This window comes from Lissotriton vulgaris, chromosome 7 (genome assembly GCF_964263255.1).
Source record: "Lissotriton vulgaris chromosome 7, aLisVul1.2, whole genome shotgun sequence".
Taxonomy (NCBI): domain Eukaryota; kingdom Metazoa; phylum Chordata; class Amphibia; order Caudata; family Salamandridae; genus Lissotriton; species Lissotriton vulgaris.
Window position 1 is genome coordinate 1,316,822,917 of NC_141695.1, and position 27,722 is coordinate 1,316,850,638.

The 27,722-nt window shown below is 46.7% G+C and overlaps 1 protein-coding gene across 2 annotated transcripts in view; it reads left to right on the plus strand.

The window, feature by feature from the left end:
- The window catches only part of LOC147703583 (uncharacterized), a 1,699,045-nt gene that overhangs the window by 1,087,867 nt on the left and 583,456 nt on the right, over positions 1-27,722 (plus strand). For both annotated transcript variants that reach the window (XM_086931923.1, XM_086931924.1), the window contains exon 15: positions 2,172-2,485. In XM_086931923.1, the coding sequence (XP_086788049.1) occupies positions 2,172-2,485 (314 nt within the window). The remainder of the gene's footprint in view (positions 1-2,171; positions 2,486-27,722) is intronic.

Genomic DNA, 27,722 nt, shown 5'->3' on the forward strand with positions numbered 1-27,722 from the left:
GATCAAGTAATGACCACTGCTGGGTCCTGCTATCATACCCTGAGCCTTTTGCACAGAGTGTTCATTTGGCTGCCCCTCGCGGTACATAGAGCCGTAGTTCAGGCTCTGATTATAGGTCGCCTTGGCTATTGTAATGCTTTACTGACCTCTGTCAACGAGGACTTTCCTAGTAGATTACAGATCGTTCAAAATGTGGCCGAACGCTTAGTCCTTAATAAAGCACCTCATACCACCCCTGGGCCATTATTGAAGTCTCTCCATTGGCTTCCTATTCGCCAGATAATAAAGTTCAAGCTCTGTTGCTTTGCTCACAGAGCCGTTTTTGGCAAAAGCCAGAGTTACATGGCGGATAACTTTAAACTGTATTGCCCGAACCGCTGTCTTAGATCGGAAGGCAAAGGGCTGCTGGCGGTCCCTCGTTTTAAGAAAATTCGATCTGGAGGCAAAACGGTTGCCTACCTGGCCCCAAAACATTGGAATTCCCTGCCATAGGAACTACGTGAATGTTCTAGCTTTGTTTGCTTCAGAAAACTTCTGAAGACGGAAAGATTCAAGGCTTGAGTTATGGAAGTATGTGCCAGTCTACTCTGTTTTTTATGTTAGGGCGGAGATACCCCTGCGGGGTTCATTGCTGCGCTTTACAAATTCCCTACATACATGCATACATACACTATTAGGCGAGTGCAACGGAGCATGGAGAAGATGTGATGTTGGGCTGTTGATCATTGTAGCCCACGCCAGTGGCACTTAGGCCTTCTCTGTCATAGAAAACTTGATTGAGAGACAAAAATCCCAATGTATCGGAGATTATTGGTATTGCAATCCAACAAGAATATTAGTTGGCAAGGGTCCTGCAGTTTGCACTTTTAGTTCGAACCCACTGCTTTCTTCGTTCTCGGCCTGTGATAGTACAAATGTTCACTTTGAATAATATAAAGGGATGTATTTTATACTGGTCTCATCTGCATGAAGTCCGGCAGTAAGTGGCGGTTTTGTTGAGGCAGTCTCTTGGGGTATTGGAGTACATGGACGTGAATGAGAAATTGCATGTTTTTGAATTGTCACATGTTGTTTGTTTTCTACATTTTCACCATCAAGATGAGTTACTACAAAAGAATGCTTCCTGACTTACACTTATGGCCTGAAAGGCTTAAAGATAGAACACTGATGTGATATATGCCATAGAAAACAATGTTAGCATGTAGAACCATCTTTTATGCATGAGTTACTTCACCCCTTAAGTTGCCCTGCAAATCACAAGGTCATGTGTTTAAAGTATGAAAGTGGGATACCATAATATTAAAAAAAAAAGTATTCCCTTACAGTGACTAGCTACAATGTCTTTGAAGGGCTACTGTATCTTTTTTCTGTGAAGAAGGTGAACAAGGCATGTTTATGATTAAAAGAAATGTTACTCGATCATTTCATGTTACGAATATGCTACTAAGTTAAACGTTTATTTTGACTATTTATCAAAACGTTTGTTCAAGGTGAAGTAAGCTTTTTTCAAAAACTGTATTGTAAATGTAACTTTGCAACATGATTTTGCTGTCCAGAAAATTTGAAGTGATAAACCATTTCAGGTGGTTTTCCTTCTCTTTATTGGCAGTAATTAGCACCCTGACGGGGTGTGTCTTTGTGTTTGAAAACAATAGAGTAAGCTATCCTGACATGAAGGTTGGGAGGTGTAATTACTGGCTACTGTTCATGGGGTAAAGCATTTGGGAGAGGTCTGGCTATTTGGCATAATGTCAAACAGAGGCCTATTGTGAGAGATGCTATGGACCTCCTTATGAGGTTGGGGGTAATAAGCATGGAATTCTGCCCTGAGATAGGTAATTATCTGGTGCAGGAACCACATAAACCAATGTTTCCACATCACTTTCCACAGATTTTTCCCAGATACCAGGAACTTCTCCTCTTTGACATGTTGCCAGGCTTGCTTTGGTGTAAAGCGAGTGAAGCACTCTGCAAGTATAGTGTATTCCTCAAGGCTCATAATGCAGATTCAGTCAGTAACTTCCATTACCAAATGAATCAGGATTTCCTCCAACCTCATAATAAGATGCCTTTCATGTATTCTTCTCACCAGCTTCCCCTGGCTATAGTTCATGCAGATTATGAACCTCAATATTATCTCTGGATTTTAATATATCCTTTTTTTCCCGCAGGCTTGAAATTAGTGACCTCGGTGCCTGGAGAATAGCCTTTCCAGGAGCCCAAGTGTATCCCTGGTCTTTCTTCGAATACTTGCATTCTCTTCTCTTTTCAAGAAGCATCGAACAGATCGTTTTTCATGAGAACTACACAGACTACTTCTACTATATGGACATCCCAAGCAGCTATGATGTTGCACTAGTGAAAATGTCAGATGGAATTCTCTTTACTAATACCATCCAGCCTGTCTGCCTGCCTTACCCTACACACCAATTCAGTACTGGGTCCAGGTGTTGGACCACTGGCTATGGGAACCGTGGTGCAGGAGGTAAGTGCTCCAGGTTATCATTTGGGCTGTGGTCAGACTGAGTCTGCAGAAAAGGATTTTGTACAGATTTTTACAAAAAATTAGTTATCTTTCAAACTCAATATATTTCATTTCAGTTACGATGGGCATTAGGTCCCGACATAATGAGTCCTGCTTGGTGGTTGTCCAAAGGAATGGGGGAAAGTACATCTTTCAGCTCATGGGTACATTTTCTTTCAGTGCTAGAGCATGTGTGGACACCGGGTTCACTCAAGATTAATCCTATCATCTTACCTTTTTGGTCAGTAGATGATGTTTGCATCTTTGTTTGTACTGTTTGCCAATTTGGACTGTTGTGTTTTTACACAACTTTTGCCATTTTGTGGAGCTATACAGAGAACACTGTAACAGGAAACCCGGATTATTTATCGGGTGAAGCAGTATTTCCAGGTGGGCCATTGCTCCGTTTAATTATAACCAACCACCACTACCGCACCTAGATTGTCTGAATGTGAGAATACTGGACATGAGTACACCAACAGGAAAATCTGGCTGGTAACATCCCATGAGGTTCTGCCTCTGGACCCCTTCCATGACATAAGGAGATTTTTCATTGCTCCGCCCTGCCTGACTCTATCACCAGATCCATCCTCCAACCCTGCATGACCACTCTCAAATTTAACAGTGGTAGCACCAACACATACGTGTGAGTGTCTCCTTGGGCACTGATGTATAAGTACTGCACTTACACAGCTCTATTTCAATATTAAGATTTTGTACGACAAAATTTCAATAAATGTAGATGATTTTAATCTTCATTTTATACATCCAAGAGAGTAGCAATGCTTCTTGACTCAATGTTGCACATCATGCGGTTTGGTGTTCATCAATTGAAAACAACGTTTATTGCTCATTTCCAATGCATTTCGGCTTTTGCCTTCATCAGAGGGATATCTATTGAAAAAATAAACATGAACTAATTCACTAATGCGAACGCGCCACTGAATTGTATCCACTACCGTGAGGATACTGGTGAATATCATGATTGAAGATTGGCTAAAGTGGATTGTATCGGTTGACGGGAGGGTGTGTCCAACGTGCATATCGTTTAAATGAAATGATCACTCAAAACTGACAGAATTAGGAACAGGCATCGGAGAACATGTTCTATTGACGTTATGGAAAAAAGTGCTGAAAAAGTGCACGGTGAATGTTAAATACTAGGATATGACTACTCGGGGCGTGCTCGAAGGCATGCAGTTGGGTGACTAAGTATGTACAACCATGCAGATGATAGCGTTGTGGTAAACCAGTTAGTAACGTAGGGAGATGCATATCGCATTTAATGGCTTAAAACTGCTCAAAGAAAATAGGCTTATCGCATTTAAAAACGCTGAAGGAATCTTTCTGGGATATCGTCGGTGAGGACGCCACAGATACTTCCGTGTCCCGTGACAGGAACATGTGACATGTATAGGCGGGGGGTGTGGTTAAGTATGTGCCTACCGTAAGCGAGTTAAAGGTGTATACACAAGTACACGAGTGAACCTGATGTTCAATGTTAGTGAAATATAAAGTTCCCAAAAAAATGCGTGGATAATAACAACAATTGGCTGAGCTTCATCAAAGCATGAAAATAAAATAACAACTATATGGGTAAATCAAAATTAAATCACACATTTTAGATTACTAAACCAGCGTCAGTCATAAAAATAATTTATGAAATTCTGGATTAAGAATGTCTATTCACAGATAGCATGCAAATTCAGTCCTTTCATTCATGCCGTTCGGTTTTAAGGTTTGGAGATGATAGGGGGCGCTAGAGGGCGCGTTTGCGGAATGGCTGCCTAGACCTGCAGCTCCCGCTCCTTGATTATTGATCCTGCATTAAACTGCCGCCACGGGGGCCGTGTGACCCCCAGAAACCCGGTCCCAGCATCACTGGAGTGCCTCCTACACTCGACTGAAGTTTGGAGCGTCTGGGGGGCTCGGAGCCGGAGATACGGGCTCCCAAAGATTCCCCGCCATCAGCCCTGGAGCGCACTGAGGAGAGACCCCGGCCACCGCAGCTACGCGACCCCGGAGGCCGCCACGAGGTCGAAGGGCCGCACGGACATCCTGCCTGCTCGCTCCTCCGGGTCGGACCACGGTGCAGGCTGAGAGGGAGAGCGGCGCTTCTCCTCCTGCGCTCGACTTCCTCTTCAGTGCAGCCTTGCTGTTCCGTTTCAAGACCTGCCTTCGGCGAGCTATCTGGTGCCCGGCCGGCGGCCGTGCCTGTCCCCGGAGCTGCAGCGGACCCGGGGCTGAGTGCGCTGCCTGCCGGTCCCGGAGTCAGGGGTGAGTCAGCGAGGCTGCTGGGGCGGAGCGGAGCCCCCGAGCTGCAGATAGCGCTCCTGGCTCATGAACTGCCGTAGAGCCAGCGGCCACTGGTAGCGGGGACAGCAGCAATCCAGAGGCCTGACTGCCCTTCCCCCACAGAGATACCTGGTGCATTGTGTTCCACGCAGTGACGGCTGGCAAAGGGGATTTGGCCTGAAGAGTTGGCGCACAGACTAGCGCTTCGGCGCCCACGCAGCCTGGCCGGCACCTAGGGCTACTACTGAATGAGCGGCGGTCATCTGCTACCATAGACCTATTGCTGACCACGTGGCACTGCCTGTGTCGCTGCGCGCACTCTGCGCCGCTGGGGGGCTCCAACCTCTGAGTCACTCCTGCTACACAACCGGCTGCTGACCGCCCGCTTGGCCACTATTGTCCTCGCTAACCTCTCTGGACCCTCACTGGTTTGGAGATATCACCATGGGGCGCCCGGACGCTCGCCAGCCCAAACTAAGCTTTGATGGCACTCGCAAGGGCCACACATCGACGCAGACGCGCCAGGGTTCTGGTGAGCCACCTGCGCAGCCTACCCAGCCTGATGCCCCTGCTGCGGATATCGCCAGCCTTCTACAGGAAATGCGACAGGGCTTCGCTACCGTGGTAGAAAAAAGTGGATGGAGTCACGGCCCGACTGGACGCCCTGGTCCACAAAGTGGATTGCCATGAAGAACGCCTTACGACTGCGGAGCAAAGGATCTCCGACAACACCGACGCCGCCGCGACCCATGCAACGCAGTTAGCGAGAATGGATAACCTCCTCCGTGTCATCGCGGCGAAGAATGAGGACTTAGAAGCGCGCAGCCGCCGCAATAACATTCGCATTACCAATGTGCCGGAATCCACTGCCACAGGCAGAATGGAACTCTATGTGGAGAAGTTGCTCAAGGGCTCAATAGGGGAGGACGCCTTCTCCTCGCAATTCATAGTGGAAAGGGCTCACCGATCACTGACACCTATGCCCCAGCCTGGCCTACCACCGAGACCCATAATCGCTCGACTTCTGAATTACCGGGATCGCGACACGGCTCTTCGAGCGGCCCGGACACAGAGGTCGCTGAGGTACGACGGCATCACCTTTTCCATTTATCCTGATTTTACACCAACGGTTCAGGATGAAAGGCGCAAATTCCTACCAATAAAAAAGAAACTTCGCGAGGCCCAGATAGACTATGCACTTTTATATCCTGCGAAGCTGAGGGTTACTCATCAAGGCAAACAACGCTTCTTCACTAATCCGCAGAAAGCCGAAGACTACTTTAAATCCATCCGAGGGGCGCGCAGAGACGACCGGGCACCTGAGGACGACCTGGAGATCGATGACCTGCCTCCTGACCGCCAGGAAGATTAACTGCCTTAATGACCTTCGATATTTGGCAAGAACGTGATTATCTACTGGTCGGTGCTGACGCACCTTTTGGCGGTTAGGCGGAACCATGTGGATCGGACTTACTGGACATCGCACCCCCTGTGGTAACGTATATCAAGGACCGCTCTCTTGGCCCTAGCCTCCACCGAGGGCGGTACAGTCTGGAGCTATGGGCCAGATAGTGGCAGCGTGTACCTCTAGATGTTCCCTAATTGGGTGTTCCCCACCAGACAATTGAATGTTGGTTTTTTTACCACCCTGAAGTTGGGGGGGAGGGGTGTGAGGGGGGGATGTGCTTGGGGATTCCATGGCTACTGGCATGTTTGGGATGCTGGGGTGGGTGGGGGGGGTTCGGACGTTATGAGGTTACTATTGCATAGCTGGTGTTTGCATGTGCTGATGTGGTGTGAGGCCTGGCGCTACTGTTGCGGCTGTGACTCCATGCTTTGGCCCGCTTGGCCGCCTTCTTCTTTAATGTCAAAGTGCTTATGGCTGTGGTGAACTCGACTGCACGATTAACCTGTCTCTCATGGAATGTCCGGGGGCTGAACGATGCTCGGAAGTGCAGGAATGTGATCGCCTACTTGACTAGACACCGTGTGCAAGTAGCCCTACTACAAGAGACACACTTGCCTGCGCGCAGGGACGCCCCGTTTGGACAGAAATGGGCGTGTACTCGCGCTTTTTCTTCCTATTCGTCTTATGCTAGAGGGGTGGCGATACTTATTGCCCGAGGTGTACCTTTCTTTCACATGGGAGAAATGGCAGACAAGGAGGGGAGATACGTATTGTTGTGGGGGAGAATGGGGCATGATGTTTATTTATTTGTCTCAATGTACGCACCGAATATTGACTCACCTGGTTTCTTTTCCACACTGTGGGGCAAGATTGTGTCCATCGGGGCAAGACACGTCATCTGGGGAGGCGATTTTAATCTGGCCTTGGTACCCTCCCTAGATAGAGCGGATGGTGTTCATTCTTACAAGCCCCGAGCTCGGGAGATTTTGGAGGGGCTAATGGAAGAGGGTGGGCTATTTGACGCCTGGCGACAGCTACATCCCCACGGGCGGGAAGGCACGCACTTTACGCATCACACCGGGACCTGGGCGCGCTTGGATTACTTTTTGGTAGATCGGGAGGTCACTGGGGAGCTGTTAGAGGCCGAACATTTGCCCAGGACCTATTCGGATCACAGCCCTGTTAGACTGCGGTTCCGGACTCCTGGGTGGGATAGTCCACGGCCGCACTGGAGGTTGAACCCCAATACGCTCCTTGATGAGCTCTTTCGCACGGAGTTGGGCGAGGAGATCAGGGACTTCTTTCCTAGAAACAAGGACTCAGTAGAATCAGTGGAACACATATGGGAGGCCTTCAAAGTCACTATTCGGGGATTCTGTATCTCCAAGAGCCATGGGGTCCTGCGGGATATTCTGCGAACCATAACCACACTGGAAAGAGAGTTGCATGCACTGGAGCTCCAAATGGTGATGAGCGATGACCCACTCCTGCAGGCAACCTTTCGGGACACACTAACCAAGTATGAGGAGGAGACTGCAAGAGAGGCGAAATACCGGGGCAAACACTGGGTGGCCCGGAAATACTGCGAGGGGGATAGGCCTGGTAAAGTGCTAGCCTCACTCACGCGCGCGCCACGTGAACACAACACAATATTAGAACTTATCGCTGAGGATGGCACTATCACTAGAGAGTCGGATGGGATACTGACTGCATTCACAACACACTACACGGCACTATATACCTCGAAGGCAGAAGCTGATGCTCCATACGCTGACTATATGAACGAAGTGGCGCTGTGCTGGCTTAGCGACGGTGACAGGGAGTTCCTAGCGGCTCCTTTTGAGCTCGAGGAAGTTCGCGAAGCCATTATGTCCCTACAGAATGGAAAGGCCCCGGGACTCGATGGCATCCCAGCCGAATTTTACAAAGCTTATATTGATATTATGGCACCCGTACTTAACGAAGTCTTCACTGAATCGTTAGCTGATGGTAAACTACCTCGATCCATGCGTGAAGTGGTTATCACCTCCCTTCTGAAACCTGGCAAGACCCCTACTTCCTGTGACTCTTACCGCCCACTCTCCCTTTTAAATTGTGATGTGAAGATCCTTGCTAAGGTCCTCGCCACGAGACTATCACTACTGATGACTAGAATTGTCCTGCCCGACCAATCTGGCTTCGTAGCAGGCAGATCCACCTCCCATAATCTGCGCACCCTGTTTTCTCTGCTGCGCTCTGTCCACCCCGATGTCCCTGTGGTGGCTGTGTTCCTTGACGCCACCAAGGCGTTCGACTCCGTCGAATGGCCTTACCTCTTCTCGGTTCTGGGCCGCATGGGGTTCCCTAAACTGTTCTTGGCATGGGTACGCCTCTTATACACGGATCCCACGGCGAAAGTACTGATCAATGGGAAGCTATCGCCGCCTATCAGTCTTACCAGAGGCACTCGCCAGGGATGCCCGCTCTCACCCCTGTTGTTTGCAATCGCGGTCGAACCATTAGCGTGCCGCCTCCGCCAATTACACCGGGAGGGAGCGATTCAATGCCTGCAGCGGCAAATAGATGTGTCCCTCTATGCGGATGACATCACACTGTATGTCAAATTCCCGGAACTACACCTCAACCCCCTGCTCCGCGAATTCGTCCTGTTCGGGGGGCTATCAGGCGTTCATATTAATTGGGCCAAGTCACAATTTTTTCCCCTAACTGACGCGGTGGCTGATTTTTCGTTAGATTATCCATTGGTGTGGTGCAAAGACGATCTTCGCTATTTGGGGATCCGCATCGCACGGGACAAAGATGAGACGCTTCGCTCCAACTATGGGGTGGCTATAACCAAATTGACCGCTTCTGTCGACAGGTGTATCACGATGCCACTCTCCATGGCTGGCAGGGCCTCCCTTATTAAAATGGTGATATTACCCCGTTTTTTGTACTTTTTCCTAAACATCCCATATTATCCGGGGGCCTTCTTCTTCAGGACACTTCGCGCCGAATTACGCAGACTTTTTTGGGGGGGCAAATCTCCCCGGCTGAAGTGGACCACGTTGACCCTTCCCTACGACCAGGGTGGCTTCGACATACCAGATTTCGAAACATATTACCTGTGCGCGCAAGCGCATTTTGCCTACCATTGGATGGCTCCCACCCCCTTCACGCCTCACGTAGCAGTGGAGGATTGGATAGCACACCCCCTCCCGTTGAACGGTCTGATGCACTGTCCCGAGACTTCCATCTCTACAGCGAACACCTCGGTCTCCTGCACCCTGGACGCGTGGCGACGAATCGCCCAGCGACTCCTCTGCGCGATGCCCTATTCTCCTAAGCTTCCTCTGACCTACCACCCAAACCTTACATTGCTGTCGGAAGTCGGGTTTCGCCAGCTCTGTAACAAACTGCACATTTCCTCTTGGGGTGACTTGTTCCACAACGGGATGTTCAAAACAGCGGACCTCTTCTTCCAATCGCATGCCCACTCGCCCCTCGAGCTGTTTTACTATATTCGGTTGCGTGCGGGGATGCGAGACATCCTTCCGGAATACCCTACTGAACCTGCGCCCTTGCCACCGCTACACCATCTTCTAGAATCTCCAGATGGGGCCCATCTGGTCTCTGGGCTCTACCGCAAATGTCGAGGAGCTGCCCCCCTATCGGACTCTGCTGCCAGATTGCGCTGGTCAGAGGAACTGGACACAGAGATCTCGGATGATCAGTGGCAATACTGCTGCGCATTGACCTCCCGCATCTCTGCCAGTTGCAGATTGAAAATAATACACTATAAATACTTGCAGAGGGTCTACTACACCCCGGCCCGGAAGCACAGATTCGGGCTGGCCGATAATGACCGCTGTGAACGCTGTCGCGCAGAACACGCTGACTTTCTCCACTTAGCATGGTCCTGCCCCCAAATTGCTGACTACTGGCGACAAGTCATCGAGGCCATTGTGCAGATGGTGGATGAGGAGATCCCCGCGGATCCCTTGGTGGCCATCCTTGGATACACGACACACATATCCAAGGGAAGCAGAAAATTTGTCGATATAGCATTCCTCCTAGCCAAGCGCCGTGTCGCCTGCCGATGGGGCAGAGGCAGGGCGCCTAAGTTCAAAGATTGGCTAACTGACTTAACATATTGCCAAGATCAGCATAACACTTTTTCGGAATTATTGCCTCTCACGAGCAGACCTAGAAATATCTGGGACCCACTAGTACACTACCTGCTGCAGCGCTCGGATGATGACACGGCGTCAGACGATGGGCCCACTACCTCCCAATCCCATTAGCATTATTGTCCGCCTTATTGCTGCCCGGCGATACATGACACACGTTGTTTTCTTCCATCTATGGGATCCCTATGCCCCTGCAGTCTCCCCGTGGAAGGCATAGCACTGGTCTCCACGGTACAGCCCCCCTCGCCTCCCCCCTCCTCTGACCGATCTTCCCTTCCGGCGCGCCACCGGACGTCCCCCCCCCTCCTCTGGAGGGTGCTATCCTACATTCCACTAACAGCTTTGCACTTTCGCCCCATGGACAGCCAAAGCCTTAGGTCACTGACTTCTGGACATTCACCACCATACGCACCAGCGCCTGGCGACACCACCACACCACACCACTATCATACATTGTAATCACACTGTACTGCATCACTTCGCACACGTAACCTTGTTAAAAAGTTGGGTTTTTTTTTTTTTGTTTTCTTCTTTTTTTTTTTTTTTTTTTCTTTTTCTTGTTCTACTAGTTACAAAACATTAGGAGCGAGATTCTCATCCTGCTCACGCAAAACCTGTTTGGCTGCAGTACATCCTTCCTTGGCCTGCCCCGCCGGACAGCGCTGTACGAAGCCTTTTCCTTGTAACGTGCCGCCGGGCCCCCGGGATGCCGGCTCACAGGCTGTGTCATGTTGCTCCCCTATCGCTGCCGGCCTCCGGGTTGTAGGCACATCAAGCTGTGTATCCTTATGTGCTCATATCAATAAAGCAGTTTTAAACGCCAAAAAAAAAAAAAAAAAAGGTTTGGAGATGATAAATCCAATAGTTTTCATGCTTCAAAAGGGTTTTCTTATTGTCTCTTCCTTCAGATTTTTCAGTGATTTCTCAAATGCATGCTTTAATCTGACTAACTTGGTGATTAGCTTCGATGAAATGTGCTGCTACAACAGATTTAAGAGCCTTAGGGCCAGATGTAGGTAAATGGCATTTACTGATTCGTAAATACCGAATTTTACCGATTCGGTATTTACAAATCGGTAAATGCTATGTAGGTGAATATTCGGTGATAATTACCGAATCGTTAGTGTTAGAACCGGCTGTCTCTAGTTGGCAGAGGTATGTACTTCTGACAAATAGGGACACACCTTTTCTAGTCAGGGTAAGGGGATCACACCCTTTGATAACCCCTGCTCACCCCCTTGGTAGCTTGGCAGAGCAGACAGGCTTATCTCAGAGGCTGTGTGTTAAGCATTTATGACCACATACAGTAATAAAGTGAATACACTACAAATGGACACGACACAGTAGTATTATAAAAATAAGTATTTTTATATAAGGCTTAGCACAAGACCAAATAACGACAAAAATATACCACAATCTCAATAAATACTCTTGGAAGGAAAAATAATAGTTCAAGTGTAGTTTCTTCTTAGCACAAAGTCTTTAGTATCAAAAGCAACTCTTCTTCTTTAAAACACACTTCTTGGCAACAATGTAACCCACACTGGAGTCACACGACGTCGAGGCAAAGTTAATCCAAAGGTTCGGCGTCGACCGCGAGGAGCGCTACGTCGAGCCCGGAGTCGCACAAACCCCCACAACACAGTACCTTGGAAAAGCGAAGCACACGATGATCAGCGGCGTCGAGATGTCCGACGTCGCGTCTTCGGCGTCGATCCGGCCTCGGAGTCGGGGCGACCTGCAGCGGCGTCGACAGATGTCAGGCAGGAGCAGCACTCATGAGGCGAAGCAGGATACAGCGTCGTCGTCGATGTCGATGATGAAGTTGCAAGAGTGAGCAGCGCTCACGGCGTCGAGAGGGCACGAAGTTGATGCGATCAGCAGCGGTGCAGACACGAGGTCACTTGGAGCTGGAGCCGAACTCACTACTCACTGGCGTTGCTGCTGGCGTCGATCGGGCCCGGCGGCCGGCGTCGAGGAAGCGGGACACTGGAGCCGTTACTCACAATGTCGAGTTGGATTCGGCGGCATCCGTCGGCGTCGAGGTTGCTGTTTTCTTTCAGAGGTGCTGGACTTTCGGGTTCCAGCAACAAGCACTTTTAGCAGATGAAGTCCTTTAGCCCTGTGACTTCAACAGGAGGCTGGCACTCGTCCAGCCCTCGGAGATTTTCTTTAGCAAAGCTTGAGAGTACACACACAGTTCCTCTCTCCTGGTTCCTTGGCAAAAATAAAGAAGCAACTGCAGGATTCCCCCAACAAACAGCACACTGGCACACGATGATCAGCGGCGTCGAGATGTCCGGCATCGCGTCTTCGGCTTCGATCCGGCCTCGGAGTCCGGGTGACCTGCAGCGGCGTCGACAGATGTCAGGCAGGAGCAGCACTCATGAGGTGAAGCAGGATACGGCGTTGTCGTCGATGTCGATGATGAAGTTGCAAGAGTGAGCAGCGCTCACGGCGTCGAGAGGGCACGAAGTCGATGCGATCAGCAGCGGTGCAGACACGAGGTCACTTGGAGCTGGAGCCGAACTCGCTACTCACTGGTGTTGCTGCTGGCATCGATCGGGCCCGGCGGCCGGCGTCGAGGAAGCGGGACACTGGAGCCGTTACTCACAATGTCGAGCTGGATTCGGCGGCATCCGTCGGCGTCGAGGTTGCTGGTTTCTTTCACAGGTGCTGGACGTTCGGGTTCCAGCAACAAGCACTTTTAGCAGATGAAGTCCTTTAGCCCTGTGACTTCAACAGGAGGCTTCAGAAAAGGGGGTGGTGGTGATGAACAGAGTGTCTGAATTAAGCAGACCACTCTTACCCAGTCCAAAGATCAGGGCTTGATCCATCACCGTTATTTATCTCACTGCACCATCCCAGCTCAGAACCTGGCTATATGCAAATCAGTCTGTCCCTGGCCCAGTGCATCATGGGAACAGGGCAGACTAAACTACCAAGCCAATTCTTCACCAGAAAGGAGACAAGCTACGGGGACCGGTTTCTGGCATTTCAGCCTTCTTCGGCCCGGCTTGCTTGAATCCTGATGGTGCAGTGAGAAAGAGTGTCTGAATTAAGCAGACCACTCTTACCCAGTCCAAAGATCAGGGCTTGATCCATCACCGTTATTTATCTCACTGCACCATCCCAGCTCAGAACCTGGCTATATGCACTGGGCCAGGGTCAGACTAATTTGTATATAGCCAAGTTCTGAGCTGGGATGGTGCAGTGAGCTAAAAAACGGTGATGGATCAAGCCCTGATCTTCGGACTGGGTAAGAGTGGTCTGCTTAATTCAGACACTCTGTTCATCACCACCCCTTTTTCTGTATCAATTTTGTCCACCATAAGCGTGGAAGGGTATACTCAGATGTGAGTCCCTAGCTCATTGCACCATCAGGATTCAAGCAAGCCGGGCCGAAGACGGCTGAAATGCCAGAAACCGGTCCCCAGTAGCTTGTTTCCTTCCCAGTATAAGAATTGGCTTGGTAGTTTGGTCTGCCCTGTTCCCATGATGCACTGGGCCAGGGTCAGACTAATTTGCATATAGCCAAGTTCTGAGCTGGGATGGTGCAGTGAGCTAAAAAACGGTGATGGATCAAGCCCTGATCTTTGGACTGGGTAAGAGTGGTCTGCTTAATTCAGACACTCTGTTCATCACCACCCCCTTTTCTGTATCAATTTTGTCCACCATAAGTGTGGAAGGGTATACTCAGATGTGAGTCCCTAGCTCATTGCACCACCAGGATTCAAGCAAGCCGGGCCGAAGACGGCTGAAATGCCAGACACCTGTCCCCGGTAGCTTGTTTCCTTCCCAGTATAAGAATTGGCTTGGTAGTTTGGTCTGCCCTGTTCCCATGATGCACTGGGCCAGGGTCAGACTAATTTGCATATAGCCAAGTTCTGAGCTGGGATTGTGCAGTGAGCTAAAAAACGGTGATGGATCAAGCCCTGATCTTTGGACTGGGTAAGAGTGGTCTGCTTAATTCAGACACTCTGTTCATCACCACCCCCTTTTCTGTATCAATTTTGTCCACCATAAGCGTGGAAGGGTATACTCAGATTTGAGTCCCTAGCTCATTGCACCATCAGGATTCAAGCAAGCCGGGCCGAAGACGGCTGAAATGCCAGAAACCGGTCCCCGGTAGCTTGTTTCCTTCCCAGTATAAGAATTGGCTTGGTAGTTTGGTCTGCCCTGTTCCCATGATGCACTGGGCCAGGGTCAGACTAATTTGCATATAGCCAAGTTCTGAGCTGGGATTGTGCAGTGAGCTAAAAAACGGTGATGGATCAAGCCCTGATCTTTGGACTGGGTAAGAGTGGTCTGCTTAATTCAGACACTCTGTTCATCACCACCCCCTTTTCTGTTTCAACAGGAGGCTGGCACTCTTCCAGCCCTTGGAGAATTTCTTTAGCAAAGCTTGAGAATACACACACAGTTCCTCTCTCCTGGTTCCTTGGCAAAAATAAAGAAGCAACTGCAGGATTCCCCAACAAACAGCACACTTGCAGAAGGGGTAGGCAAGTCCTTGGATCAGCAGGCTCCTTGTCCTTGGTTCAGTTTTTCTTGTCAGAAGTGATCTGAAGTCTTGGTTCAGAGGTCCTTTTCTTATACCCCGTTTTGGCTTAGATCCCTTTGTCCATGCAGGGGAATTTCCCAACATCCTGGGTCTGTTGTCCCTAGCTCATTGCACCATCAGGATTCAAGCAAGCCGGGCCGAAGACGGCTGAAATGCCAGGTGTAGCCAGGCAGAGGCACCTGGCCTATTCACTGTGCAGGGTTGGGTCCTCAGACGCCCAGCAGGAGGTGGAGCCAGTATTGTCATTGGCAGGAGCAGAGCTAACGGCCTCCTGGTAGGAGGTGGGGCCAGGATCATCCATGGCAGGCACAGAGCCATCAGTCGCCTGGCAGGAGGTGGAGCCAGCATTGAATCAGGCAGGGCAGGCTATCAGGAACTACTCTCCCCCTACTCTCAATGCAAATGTCCCACTCATCCCACACTGACTAAGCATGGGCGAATTTTGCGGATCTCGCGTTCGCGAATTTTGCGGATTTGCGGATTCGCAATCCGCAAAATTCGCGAATTCCCGCGAATTTGCGGATTTTTTTTTTGTGTTCGCCCGTGTTTCTGCCAGTTCGCGAGGGTTTTTACAATTTCGCAATTTGCGAACTTACCTGTCGGGTCGCAAGTTTTGCGAACTTGTTGTTTCTACGTGTCCAGCCTGTTTGGGACACTCTTCTTCATCACTGCCACTCTCTGTCACCACTGCCACTCTCTGACTACTCATGCCACCCTCTGGCCCACCCATGCCACCCTCTGTTTCATCACCACACCCTCTGGTTGTCCAGTGTACATTATTTTCGGCAAAGCAAAGCACACCTTCCCTGCCTCAAGTGACCTGAATTAATTTGGGGCTGATTAATGTGTCACAGAATATTTTTTTAGCTGGCACCTGCTTCCTTAGTGCGCCCTGATTAGTGATCTTTTGCACTTGCTAAGTGCTTTCATTGTTGCAAAATTAGTTACAACACCTGCCCTGCCCCAACTGACAATAATGAATTAGGGGCTGATTAATGGATTTTAACTTCCAGCCTGGCTCCTGCTTGTCTCCCTTAGCTGTAATTCAGGACCTTTGTGGCATATGTGTAACTATTCTGAGGTTCAGAGCAGGGTCACATAATAGTTTCAACTGGCAACTGAACTCTGGAGGGGCCCCTCAGGAAGCACTACAGGAAATGGCTACTAATGATGTGCCTGAACTTTTTAACCTGGTAAGTAGTTACTTTCAGTTTTGCTAAGATCGTATTTCTGCAATTTTGCACTTATTCGCGGGGCGCGAACTCACGCGAACAGTGCGAGCAGTGCGAGCAAAATCCGCTGCTCGCGGATTTGCGGATTTTGCGGGAAATTCGCAAATCTCGCGGATTGCGGATTTCCCGAAAATCCGCAAAATCCGCGAGCGTAACGGATTTTCCGCCCATGCTTAACACTGACTCACTCAGACCTCTGGCACCACCCAGCTCCTGTCACACACACACCAAACCAGCAGAAACCAGAAATAGTTAGACAAGAAAATAGCCACTTTCTAAAAGTGCTATTTTCAAACCCAAAGTCCAAAAACCATCCCCACAGATGGATGCGTGATTAAACCCCGAGTTCAGGGATACCAAACTCGACATTGCACCATGCTCCCCGAGCCAGCTAGGAATATAGCATTAATAATCCTGGCAGCCCATTCTAACTAATGGAGAGCAGGTTACCTTACAATAGTGAAAAACGAATATGGCTGTAATTCACTATTAGGACATGCCAACTTGGTCAGGCTTGTCCTACCTTATGCTTACAATGCACCCTGCCCGTGGGCCTAACATAGGGGTGACTAACATGAAGTTAAGGGAAGGTTTAGGGACTTGCAAGTAGGTGTACTTGCGCAGTCAGCGTGACAGTACCAGACTGCACGCAGGTCTAGCAATGGCAGACCTGTAGACATACTTTTACTAGGCCGCTCTTGTGGGGGGCACAACATGTGCTGCAAGCCCACGAGCAGCATTTGTATTTACAAGCCCTGGCACTCCTGGTGCACTAGACTAGGGAATGACAGTAAACCAAATAAGCCAAACAAGGAATTCAATCAATACAGTAATTTTACATAGGGAGCACTTGCACTGTGGCACTGATCAGCAGTAGCACAATGCCCAAAGCAGTATACCAGCAAAAACATCGTAAACAGAGGAGGCAAACAGAAAAAAATGGAGGAGAGACTCAAGCCAATGATGTCAGGTCTAACAGTTAGGATTCTGTAATTACGGAATCGGTATTTACCGATTCGGTAATTGCCATTGATTCCTATGGGCCTAGAGGCCCATAGGAATCAATGTCAATTACTGAATTGGTAAATACCGATTCGGTAAAATTACTGAATTGTCAAGTTATATACCGTAAAACCCCACCAACTCGATACAGAAGCAGTTGAAAAGGCCCTGCTTAGGATGGAATATGAGGAATCCATAAAGATATTCTTGTTAGAACTTCTCAATTTCACCTTAATGCACAGTTATTTCAAATGGGAAAAACAGTGGTATCTCCAAAAGAGTGGTACATGGATGGGAAATAGTGCAGCTCCTGCATATGCTAATATCTTTATGCACGAATATGAGAATCAGCACATTCTTCAGTCATTGAAATGGAAAAACCACTTGCCTCTATACTTACGATATATAGATGACATTTTTATCTTGTGGAAAGGCACAGAGGATCACTTGAGAGAAAACATCATGGATCTTAATAAAGTGGATGAGCGAATACAATTCACCCATGAAATTCAACAAAATACCATCAACTGTCTGGATGTAACTATTCAAAAATCTGAAATGGGATTTGTAACCAACTAATTCACAAAAAAAACTGATCGCAACAACATGCTAGCATATCAGAGTTTTCATCCACAGGCTTTGAAACAGCACTTACCATTTTCACAACTTTTGCGAGTGAAAAGAATTGTCTCGGACCCCGAGGAATACACAAACCAATCACGGAAAATGATACTGCGCTTTCGAGATTGAGGATACCCCGAAGTCACTTTGAAACAGTCTCTGGAATGAGCTAATTCTAAAGATCGCAAGCAACTTCTATCAGCACAAAGCACTTTTAAAGAACCCAGAATTACATGCGTCAGCAAATTATCCACCGCCAGCACGCAATATAAATAAATCATCAAAAAGCATTGGACACTTTTCCAAACTGAACCAGATTTCAACAACATTTTCTGCGATACACCAGTTTTTGCATTTAGCAGGACTAAAAATATTGGTGAAATCATTAAGCAACCATCAATTTGTACAGCCACCCAAACCTACAAAGGAACAGTCCCGTGCTGGAACTGTAATACCTGCAATAACATACTCCAGGGTAACAGTATTACATACCCCATGAGGGGGCATAAGATACCGTTACATGTGAATGCCACCTGTGACACCACAAACACTATATATATGCTAAAGTGCCAGTGTGGAATGGTATATATTGGTCAAACTGAACGAAAATTAAAAGTACGGTTGAATGAACACAAAAGTAATATCAGGACTAAGGCTCTTAAATATGTTGTAGCAGCACATTTCATCGAAGCTAATCACCAAGTTAGTAAGATTAAAGCATGCATTTTAGAAATCATTGAAAAATCTGAAGGAAGAGACAATAAGAAACCCTTTTGAGGCGTGAAAACTATTGGATTTATCATCTCCAAACCTTTAAACCGAACGGATTGAATGAAAGGACTGAATTTGCATGCTATCTGTGCTTAGACATTCTTAATCCAGAACTTCATAAGTTATTTTCATGACTGACGCTAGTTTAGTAATCTAAAATGTGTGATTTAATTTTGATTTACCCATATAGTTGTTATTTTATTTTCATGCTTTGATGAAGCTAAGCCAATTGTTGTTATTATCCATGCAATTTTTTGTAGCTTTATTTTTCACTAACATTGGACATCGGGTTCACTCATGTACATGTGTATATACCTTTAACTCGCTTACGGTAGGCACGTACTTAACAACACCCCCCGCCTATACACGTCACATGTTTCTGTCACGGGACACAGAAGTATCTGTGGCCTCCTCACCGACGATATCCCAGAAAGATTCCTTCAGCGTATATAAATGCGGTAAGCCTATTTTCTATGAGCAGTTTTAAGCCATTAAATGCCATATGCATCTCCCTACGTTACTAACTGGTTTACCGCAACGCTATTATCTGCATGGTTGTACATACTTAGTCACCCAACTGCACGCCTCGAGCACACCCCGAGTAGTCATATCCTAGTATTTAACATTCACCGCACAATTTTTCAGCACTTTTTTCCATAACGTCAAAAGAGCATGTTCTCCGATGCCTGTTCCTAATTCTGTCAGTTTTGAGTGATTATTTCATTTAAACGATATGCACGTTGGACACACTCTTCCGTTGACCGATACAATCCACTTTAGCTAATCTTCAATAACGATATTCACAAGTACCCTCACGGTAGTGGATACAATTCAGTGGCGCGGTCGCATTAGTGAATTAGTTCATGTTTATTTTTTCAATCGATATCCCCTTGATGAAGGCAAAAGCCGAAATGCATTGGGAATGAGCAACAAACTGTGTTTTCAATTGATGAACACCAAAGCGCATGATATGCAACATTGAGAGTCAAGAAGCATTGCTACTCTCTTGGATGTATAAAATGAAGATTAAAATCATCTACATTTAATGAAATTTCTGTCGTACAAAATCTTATTATTGAAATAGAGCTGTGTAAGTGCAGTACTTATACATCAGTGCTCAAAGAGACACTCACACGTATTCTAACTCAAGGTTGTCTAAATAGCCATACTGTTAAATAAATTCTTTCTAACCAGTTCATCGCTAATTTAATAATCCTTGCATTGTGGAGAGGTAGTTTGGTAAAAAATTTGGACCATCTTATTTTTCAGAAGCAGTATTCATTTGAAGATCTGGGACAGGAGGCAAAAAGGATAGTGCCTGTTCATATTGGCATAGGTATTTGTGTTTTATATGATTGGTTGGGTTGGGATTTAAGAATGTAGGGAGGCAAGGTGAAAATGGTCTGCACCTGAGGACAGAGACATTGGGCACATGGAGCTGCATATGTAAACCTGACCCGACATAAATGGAATTCACAAGGGATTCCTACAAATTAGTGAGGAGTTGGCTCAGTCCCTCAAAGGCAGTCCTGGGCATCATAACCAGCGCAATTGCAGTCACTCAGATTGGAACACAGGAAAATTACAAGTTGGAGCCAAACTTCTGTACTGTTTCACTCTTGTGGCAGACCTATGAAAAGAGTGAGCAACATTTACATAATTAGGAGAGAAAAAAATCTGTCACTGAAAGTTTACTTAAATGATGAGCAAATGTCAATTAAGCTGTGTAGAATGAAATAATATGGCATATATCATGGTCATTGAGGAATAAATGTAGTCTCCTGTTTTTATGTTCTTATGTCACAGAAAGACAGCCGCATGTGTCTCTAGGCTCAGGAGACAATTCTGCTTCACAGCCTGTGAGACCATTTTCAGGAGTTCTGAGCAGACAGGGGTTACTGAGTTCAGATTGTAACAATCAAAGCCTCTCCTACTGGTGTTGTGTGACTGTACTTCACTGTTGAGCCCAAATGCGCACCAAGTACATCCCTTCAGCAATTGACCGGCACAGCAGCAAAGTTGAGTAACCCAAGGCTTATTCAGGGAAGGATTAGGAGGTTAAACATTCAAAACTCAATAGAACATCCAGTACCGGTCGATAAACCAATGTGCAGCCTGTGCTCTGGCTTATGAAAGATAAAGTAGTTTAAGTCATCCACAAAATAGAGTTCTGTACGTAATCACCTGAGGACACTTTAATTAGTGCGCCAATCTCCTGAGTACTTATTGCTGTTGTTCAGGAGACAGCCGGGCTGCATCTTTAGTTTAGTATCTAATGCAGGGGTCTCCAACCTTTTATGTAATGAGAGCTACTTATGATCAATGAAAATCATCCTGAGCTACTAATAGTATGTGTGTTGTAATAGTGATAACAGACAAGACTACATTAGCAGCCACACCATTGGAAATTGCTAGCCATTATCACCTCAGTGCATCAGGCAGGATAGCCAGAAGAAATGTAAACAAGCATTGGCATAGCCAATAGGTCTTGCCTTTGGGACCTTATAAGAATTTAGTTATGCAGCACAATATCATTGGTGCAACAACATCAACTGTTGCATGGGTAAACACTTATAAGGTAACAAAGGCGAGACCTATTGGCTATGCCAATGCTTGTTTTCATAGCCTCCGGTCCGCGCCCAGGCCGGCAGGCTGAGGTGGAAACATTATATTGCAGTGGCCAGATGTCTCACTACTAGGAGTTGCGTGTCTGACTGGTCATACCTCTCACATTCAACTTACAGGTTCGTAAGGTCATGTTTTCGGTTTTTATGTTGCAAATGTTAAGGAAAGGTAGCCCTCGTTTGCCTCTCAGATCTCGTAAACGTGTCTTCCCGGCCACATTAATGTCAGAACCAATTATTTCCACGAACTGTAGCTCAGTTTATCTAAGAATTAGGAGCGCTAATCCAGCTGATTCCTAATTGGCTATATGTAATCTTTGGGCTGGACGGAAGGACGCTCATTTCCCCAAGAAGACGCCAACTAACACTGGCAGAGTGTTCCTTCAGTCTCTCTGCCTCGCCCTCTGGTTGGTTCACAGTGCTGGTTCCAGCCCCCTTCAGACCAAGCTCTCCATCATAAGCTGATCTCTGCCTTCATCCTCTACTGCTAGGTGAGTCTGCGAGGCGGAGGTCGCTGGCCCGGAATCCTAGCAGCCACACAATGGAATACTCTTCCTCGGAGACAAGGCCTGGCCAGGCCATGTGAACATGAGGAAAATGTCAAAACACATCTTTCCTGATGATTGCAGACATCTGCAGCATCCTTCCTGGTCATTCTAGGATCCGGGCCAGCCAGCCAGGACATTCTTTTGGGCAGCAGGTGGTACTTTAAAAGTGTCTTCAGCATAACTCAGCAAGGCCATGTCCCAGGCCCAGTGGAATAGGGGTCTGGGGGATGGACAGGGGCATCCGTCCGAATCCGACAGAAATGTAGGAGGGAACCCTGAAGATGGCATAATATGTAGATGGGCATGTGATACCTGGTGACGCCATCTGTCATATTGTGGAACATGATCATTGAGTGTAAAAGTATAAACTTGGGACAATAATTGCAAATGTATAAAAAAGGCCCATAAAAGGCGCCATTGCCGAAGTGAAGTAACTCTGGTACAAGAGGAACGATAAGGTAAAGGAGATAACAATGAGGAGGGTTGGGGCCGTCCGGATAACCTGAGCAGTGAGAGGGGGCGGGCGAGAGGTAGAAAGATGGAGGAGAGCGAGTGAGGAGATGGTGAAAGAGGGTGTGGGAGAGGATGGACAAGTAGAGGGGCTAAGAGAGAAAAGAGTGAGAGGGGAGGGAGCAGAAACTACAGAGACTGATGTGAGAGAGGATGGACAGGCGGAGGGGTAAAGAGAAACAAGCCCGGGAGTGGTGCGTGCATGCGTGCACAGTCTTCACTTTGCAAGCACTGCATTCATGCTTGAGGCGCGCTGCTGCTCGCTCCCGCAAGGTGGATGCCGCCACAAGCACGAGTGCAGTGCTTGAAAAGTGAAGATCGATGGATAAAGGCCCTCCTAGAGCAACGCATGCGTACTGCCTAGGCGAGACCTAAAAAGGCTGTGTCAGTTGGTAATGCCTTTACAAAGCTAATACATAATAGCTATAGCATAAATGCCACTGGCAACAAGGTAATACTATTATCAAACTTTAAACATAATTTTGAGAATTCAACCATTTTTCTCTAAACATCAGCTTATGAATTCTGAAAATACTCTAATTTTGGTTTTGAATACAAACTTTTTCAATTTCGCTATACATATAATAATTCAGCCATTCAAAAACTTCTAATTTTCTGGCTGGGCTGGGCACATCATAGCTAGTGACAGGTAGCAGAAGAGCTACCAATAGCTCACGACCTACTCATTGGGGAAGTCTCATCAGGTGATATCTCATTACAGAGCAGACCGTAGCCCTTTTAAAAGCTTTTTGACATCGTATTTGGGGGGAAGGGACTCCTGTGAGCAAGATTGACCCCTTCCCAAGAGTAGTGAATTCTTAGTCTCCAAACCAATATCCCCTTCTCGCCGTCAGTGTGCAATGCTACGCTTGAAGGATACTTTTTTGTCCATCTTGGATGTCAGTGTGATCCAGGCTACACATGCAGTTGTTGCGGAAATTAGAGGTGGGGCGGCTTTGGTGGTATGCATCAATACACAGCCACTCAAATTCAAATAATTTTTATTCAAACTACCAGAAGCAGATCATAAAAGATAAACATAAAAAATATACAATTAAAAGACCAAGAAATGTGAAAAAAGACATTTAAAATAGCCACAATAAAATGAATTAGAAGACTCCACTTAAAGGGGATAAAAGTACATGGATCTAGTTTCAGTAGTTTAAAACATAACTAGCAGCATATAATGCGATTAAATCACTACCAATATATTTAAGTTGATGTTATACTTCTTGATATAATTCATTGCAAAACATCAACTTAAGGAAGTTAAAAATAAATGAATCACAATTCATCATCATTGTGAAAAACCAGAGGCACAAAGTGCAGTTATATACGCAAACACTATATTTATAATAACATACTCCTCCTTTGAGTTAAAATGCACTGCAGAAAACAAGCAACTAGATAACACGTGTCATAGTCATTGAGTTGCTGTAAAAAGAGTAAGGCAACTTTACGCTTAGAAACGTTATACCTACACAACAACGGTAATAAAAAGCTCCTTGTTAAACTGCAATAATAACTACAAAAAAATGTAATAAGGATTGGTTTGTTGCTCATCACATGGGCTAATACCAATATCTGCAGTAAAGTATTGTTCTAATGAGAAACATAACAGTCATTGTATGGAACCTAACCTAAATCTAGCCAATAATGTTCTCTCATACATGTTTTCCAGAAAGAGTAAATAGGGAGCAATTGCAAGTGCCATCTGGATTATGTAGTAATCTCTAACCAAGGGATTAGCAGCCTGTCTATACTAAGTGAAGCTATCTTGCACCCAATATTTATATTTTTTTATAATGGGCTCTCAGGATGCTCAAACAGATGTACACGCCCTAGAGCTAAAAAGGAATCTTTAATATATTTTAACCATGGAATAGTCAGGCCACGGCTGCAAGACAGGTAGTCTCTAATGACTGACTGGCTAAGATTAGCTTCCTTATTTGCCCAGATTGAGCACCAGAGGACCAAATGAGCAGCATTAATATTATCTGGCACATGCTCAATGCCTAACTCCTGATGCACATAAAAATGTGGTGACAAAGGGGATACTCCTAGTAGCTGTTGGCAGAATCTATTCTCCTCCGCCTGGATTACCCCAACATCTCTAATGCCTCAAATACCCATATCATATGTTAAAATTGGCAGGCATTTCCAGTTGTCTAGAATCGGGGCAACAGTTTTTTTGCCAATAGACGTGGGGAGCAAAAAGTAGTGCCCACTGCTTGAATATAGCGTATTATCCTGCTTTTGATGCAGCGTGACCAGGAGCATGCATCATGGAACTTCAGGCCAAGATAAGAAAAGAAGCTCACTCTCTACTCAGTTTTTTGCCACCTATGCTTAGCGTGTGAGTTTTTGTATTGTACCATTGTGTATGTTTTAGTAAAATTAGTCTCCAATTCCAGATCTCTCATAAATGACACAAAGCTAGAAATTAAAATCTTGAGACCGTTGGTCATTCTGACAAGGACCGCTTTGTCCGCATATAAGAGCGCAGGCACGGCCTTCTGTTCGACATAAGGAACATCTGCCCCAACAGATACTAGTGTTCCATCCACATCATTAATATACAGTAGGAAAAATATAGGGGTAAGAACGCAACCTTGGTGTACTCTTCGATTGACTTTGAAGGGTTGAGTTCATTCACCAGCGTCGTCAAATCTTACAGATTCCGTAAGGTCATAATGTAGGAGTCTAAAAAAAGAGACCAGTCTTGCATCGACGCCCATGCTCACAACTTGGATCTACTGATGCAATCAAAGGCCCTCAATAGATCCATGAATGCCAAATAGGTAGAAGAACCCTTTGCACATATATATTTGGCCACAATAAGATGGAGACTGAGGCACTGTTCGAATGTCCCAAGCCCCATTCTAAACCAATACTGTGTTTGGGAGAGAATATTATTTTGATATAACCAAACAAGGAGGCGATCCAATGCAACTCTCCCAATGATTTTGGCTGTAGTGTCGGAACAGATATCGGGCGAGAACAGCTAGGAACATGGGCATTGCCTGTTTTAAAGATAGGGACAATTGTTGAAGCACGCTGTAGGCACACCTGCACAACAAACAGATTTAAATATGCAGGTGACCACAAAGGTCCAAAACTTTGGGTTCTCCATGTTAAATCAAGGAGGACACTGTTCGGGCCTGGAGCCTTCTTAGAGCGGCTATCAAGAATGGCTTTAAGTACCTCCCCCTCCCTAAAATGAAGTATAGCAGAGGTGAAACTAAATTTCTGTACTTCGTCTATTGGCCCATTACCAGGTGAGTACATCACTGAAAAGTGCTCAAACCATGCCTCCGCCGTACTATGGACACGTCAGGGGACGTCGATGAAGATAAAACTGACCGCACCGCCTTCCAAAAGGCATGACAATCTTTTAGCTGACAAGCACCAACTATTGCCTCCTATTTCTCCTACTTAATCACCACTTCCTTTTCTTTAAAGCCAAGGCATAAACCTTACTGCTGGCTGCTATTGTACACTGATCTCTGGGGGACTGTTTTGGTGCCCAACACAAGGATTAATTTGCTGCTCTACATTCTATATTAAACCAGGATTTAACATGAATAGGAGTCTGAGCTATGGGTCTGAGAAACAACCTTTTAATCTGGATTAAAAGGTTAATAAAATGGCTTAATATGGAAGTGGGATGATGTACTTCCAATTCACAAGATTCACCAATAACTTACTATAGCAACCAATCGGGGTCATAACATGCTTCATAGTCGCAGAGCGACATACCACCCTATGCCCTGCATCCTTGATAGTTAATGCTTGAGTGGGCATGAGCTTCGGTTTATGACACTTTAGGGGGGCCACAAGCTGCACTGCGATGGGATTATGGTCAGTATAGATCTGGACATGAACCTCAATACCTATAATAGTTTAAGACAGACTTCAAAAGATAAAGACATAATCTGTTGTTGTCCCGGCACCCCGCCCAATAAAGGTTGGAAAACCTGAACTAGAGGAGTTTTGGGCCTCATTTGTTAGATCATGCTCAGCCTACAGAGAAAACAGAACATGCCCCCTAGCATCTATGGCATTGACATCAACATCCCAAGCAAGAGGGTCAAAAATAATTGGTGATAGGGTGGGAAAATGACCTAACTTGGCATTACAGTCACCTGCCAAAAGCACATCAAAAGGGGGTTCAGCCCAAGCCTAGTTCCAGCTAAAAAATCGATAATAGAAAATAGACCCTGAAACTTAAAGTCACCCTTACTAGAAAAATTGTTTTTATAAAAATTCACCATATAAACCCAATGTTTCCCACCCCAGCAAAGGCAAAACACCTGAATCTCACCCTTATTAAAAGGAATGAGTGAGATTGAACAGCTAATATTTACTTTAAACCAGGATGTCAACCCCCCTTTAGCATGCCCAGCTGGCGAGGGTACAGCTGCCAGGCTAAAGCACATATAACCATTGAATACCACCTCTTTTACTTCCCATCTTTCCTCATAAATACTATATCATAATCTGAAATAAGGGATTGCCAACCTTCAATTGCCACTTTTGAAGCCAAGCCAGCAATTTCCAGCTAAAAAGGTTAATACATGGGCAACCCTCAGCTCCTCCATCTTCAGACACACCTGCTTCTATCCCTTCCTGGCACTTTAGAGAGTAGTCTAAGACTAAATCCCCATCCACATTACCAGTATTTATTGTTAGTGGGAGGCTAGGCAAATGCACTCCAGTGGTCTCTACTCTAATGACACAACCATTTGCGCTCCAGCACAGCCACACTCCCTACTACTCTGTCAATTGTTATCTTCTAGCCCTGCAAGCACCGCAAATCTGTTTTGCAGATGTAATAATGGGTCATGGGGGTCTAGGAGGATTCTTGATTGGGTGCCATTGACCCACAAGGCTTGAAAATGGGAGATGCCAAATGCATATTGTTGAAAATGGGGATCTCTAGTTGGCAGCGGCTGGCGCAAAGGTCCAAATAGGGATCCTTCTTCCTAAGTCAGAGTAAGGGGGCTACACCCTTCGATAACCCCTGCTCAACCCTGTCGTAACGTAGCACGAGCAGACAGGCCTATCTCAGAGGCAGTGTGTGAAGCATTTATGACCATAGACAATAACGCAGGAAGGACACTACAAATAGACACCACAAGTAGTTATAGGAAAATAGTTCTTTATATAGACAGAACACAAGGCTTAAAAGCGCTCAAGGAGCCGCAATGCATGCAATTACAGATGTACTTCAACAGCAATAAAGGCGCTTAAAAAGCGTGTGGAACGAACTTAGTTCAAGGGGTCCACGCGACCCGTGATGCACAATGTACCTGAGCTTTAAAGGGGCACGGCACGCAGCCTCACAAGGTAGTTGCGGTGACGACAGGCGGACTCACAGCGTCCACAGCTCCCGGCTGTACCGGTGCGCGGCGTGCACTCACAATAATCCTGGGACAGGGCGGAAAGGCGGAC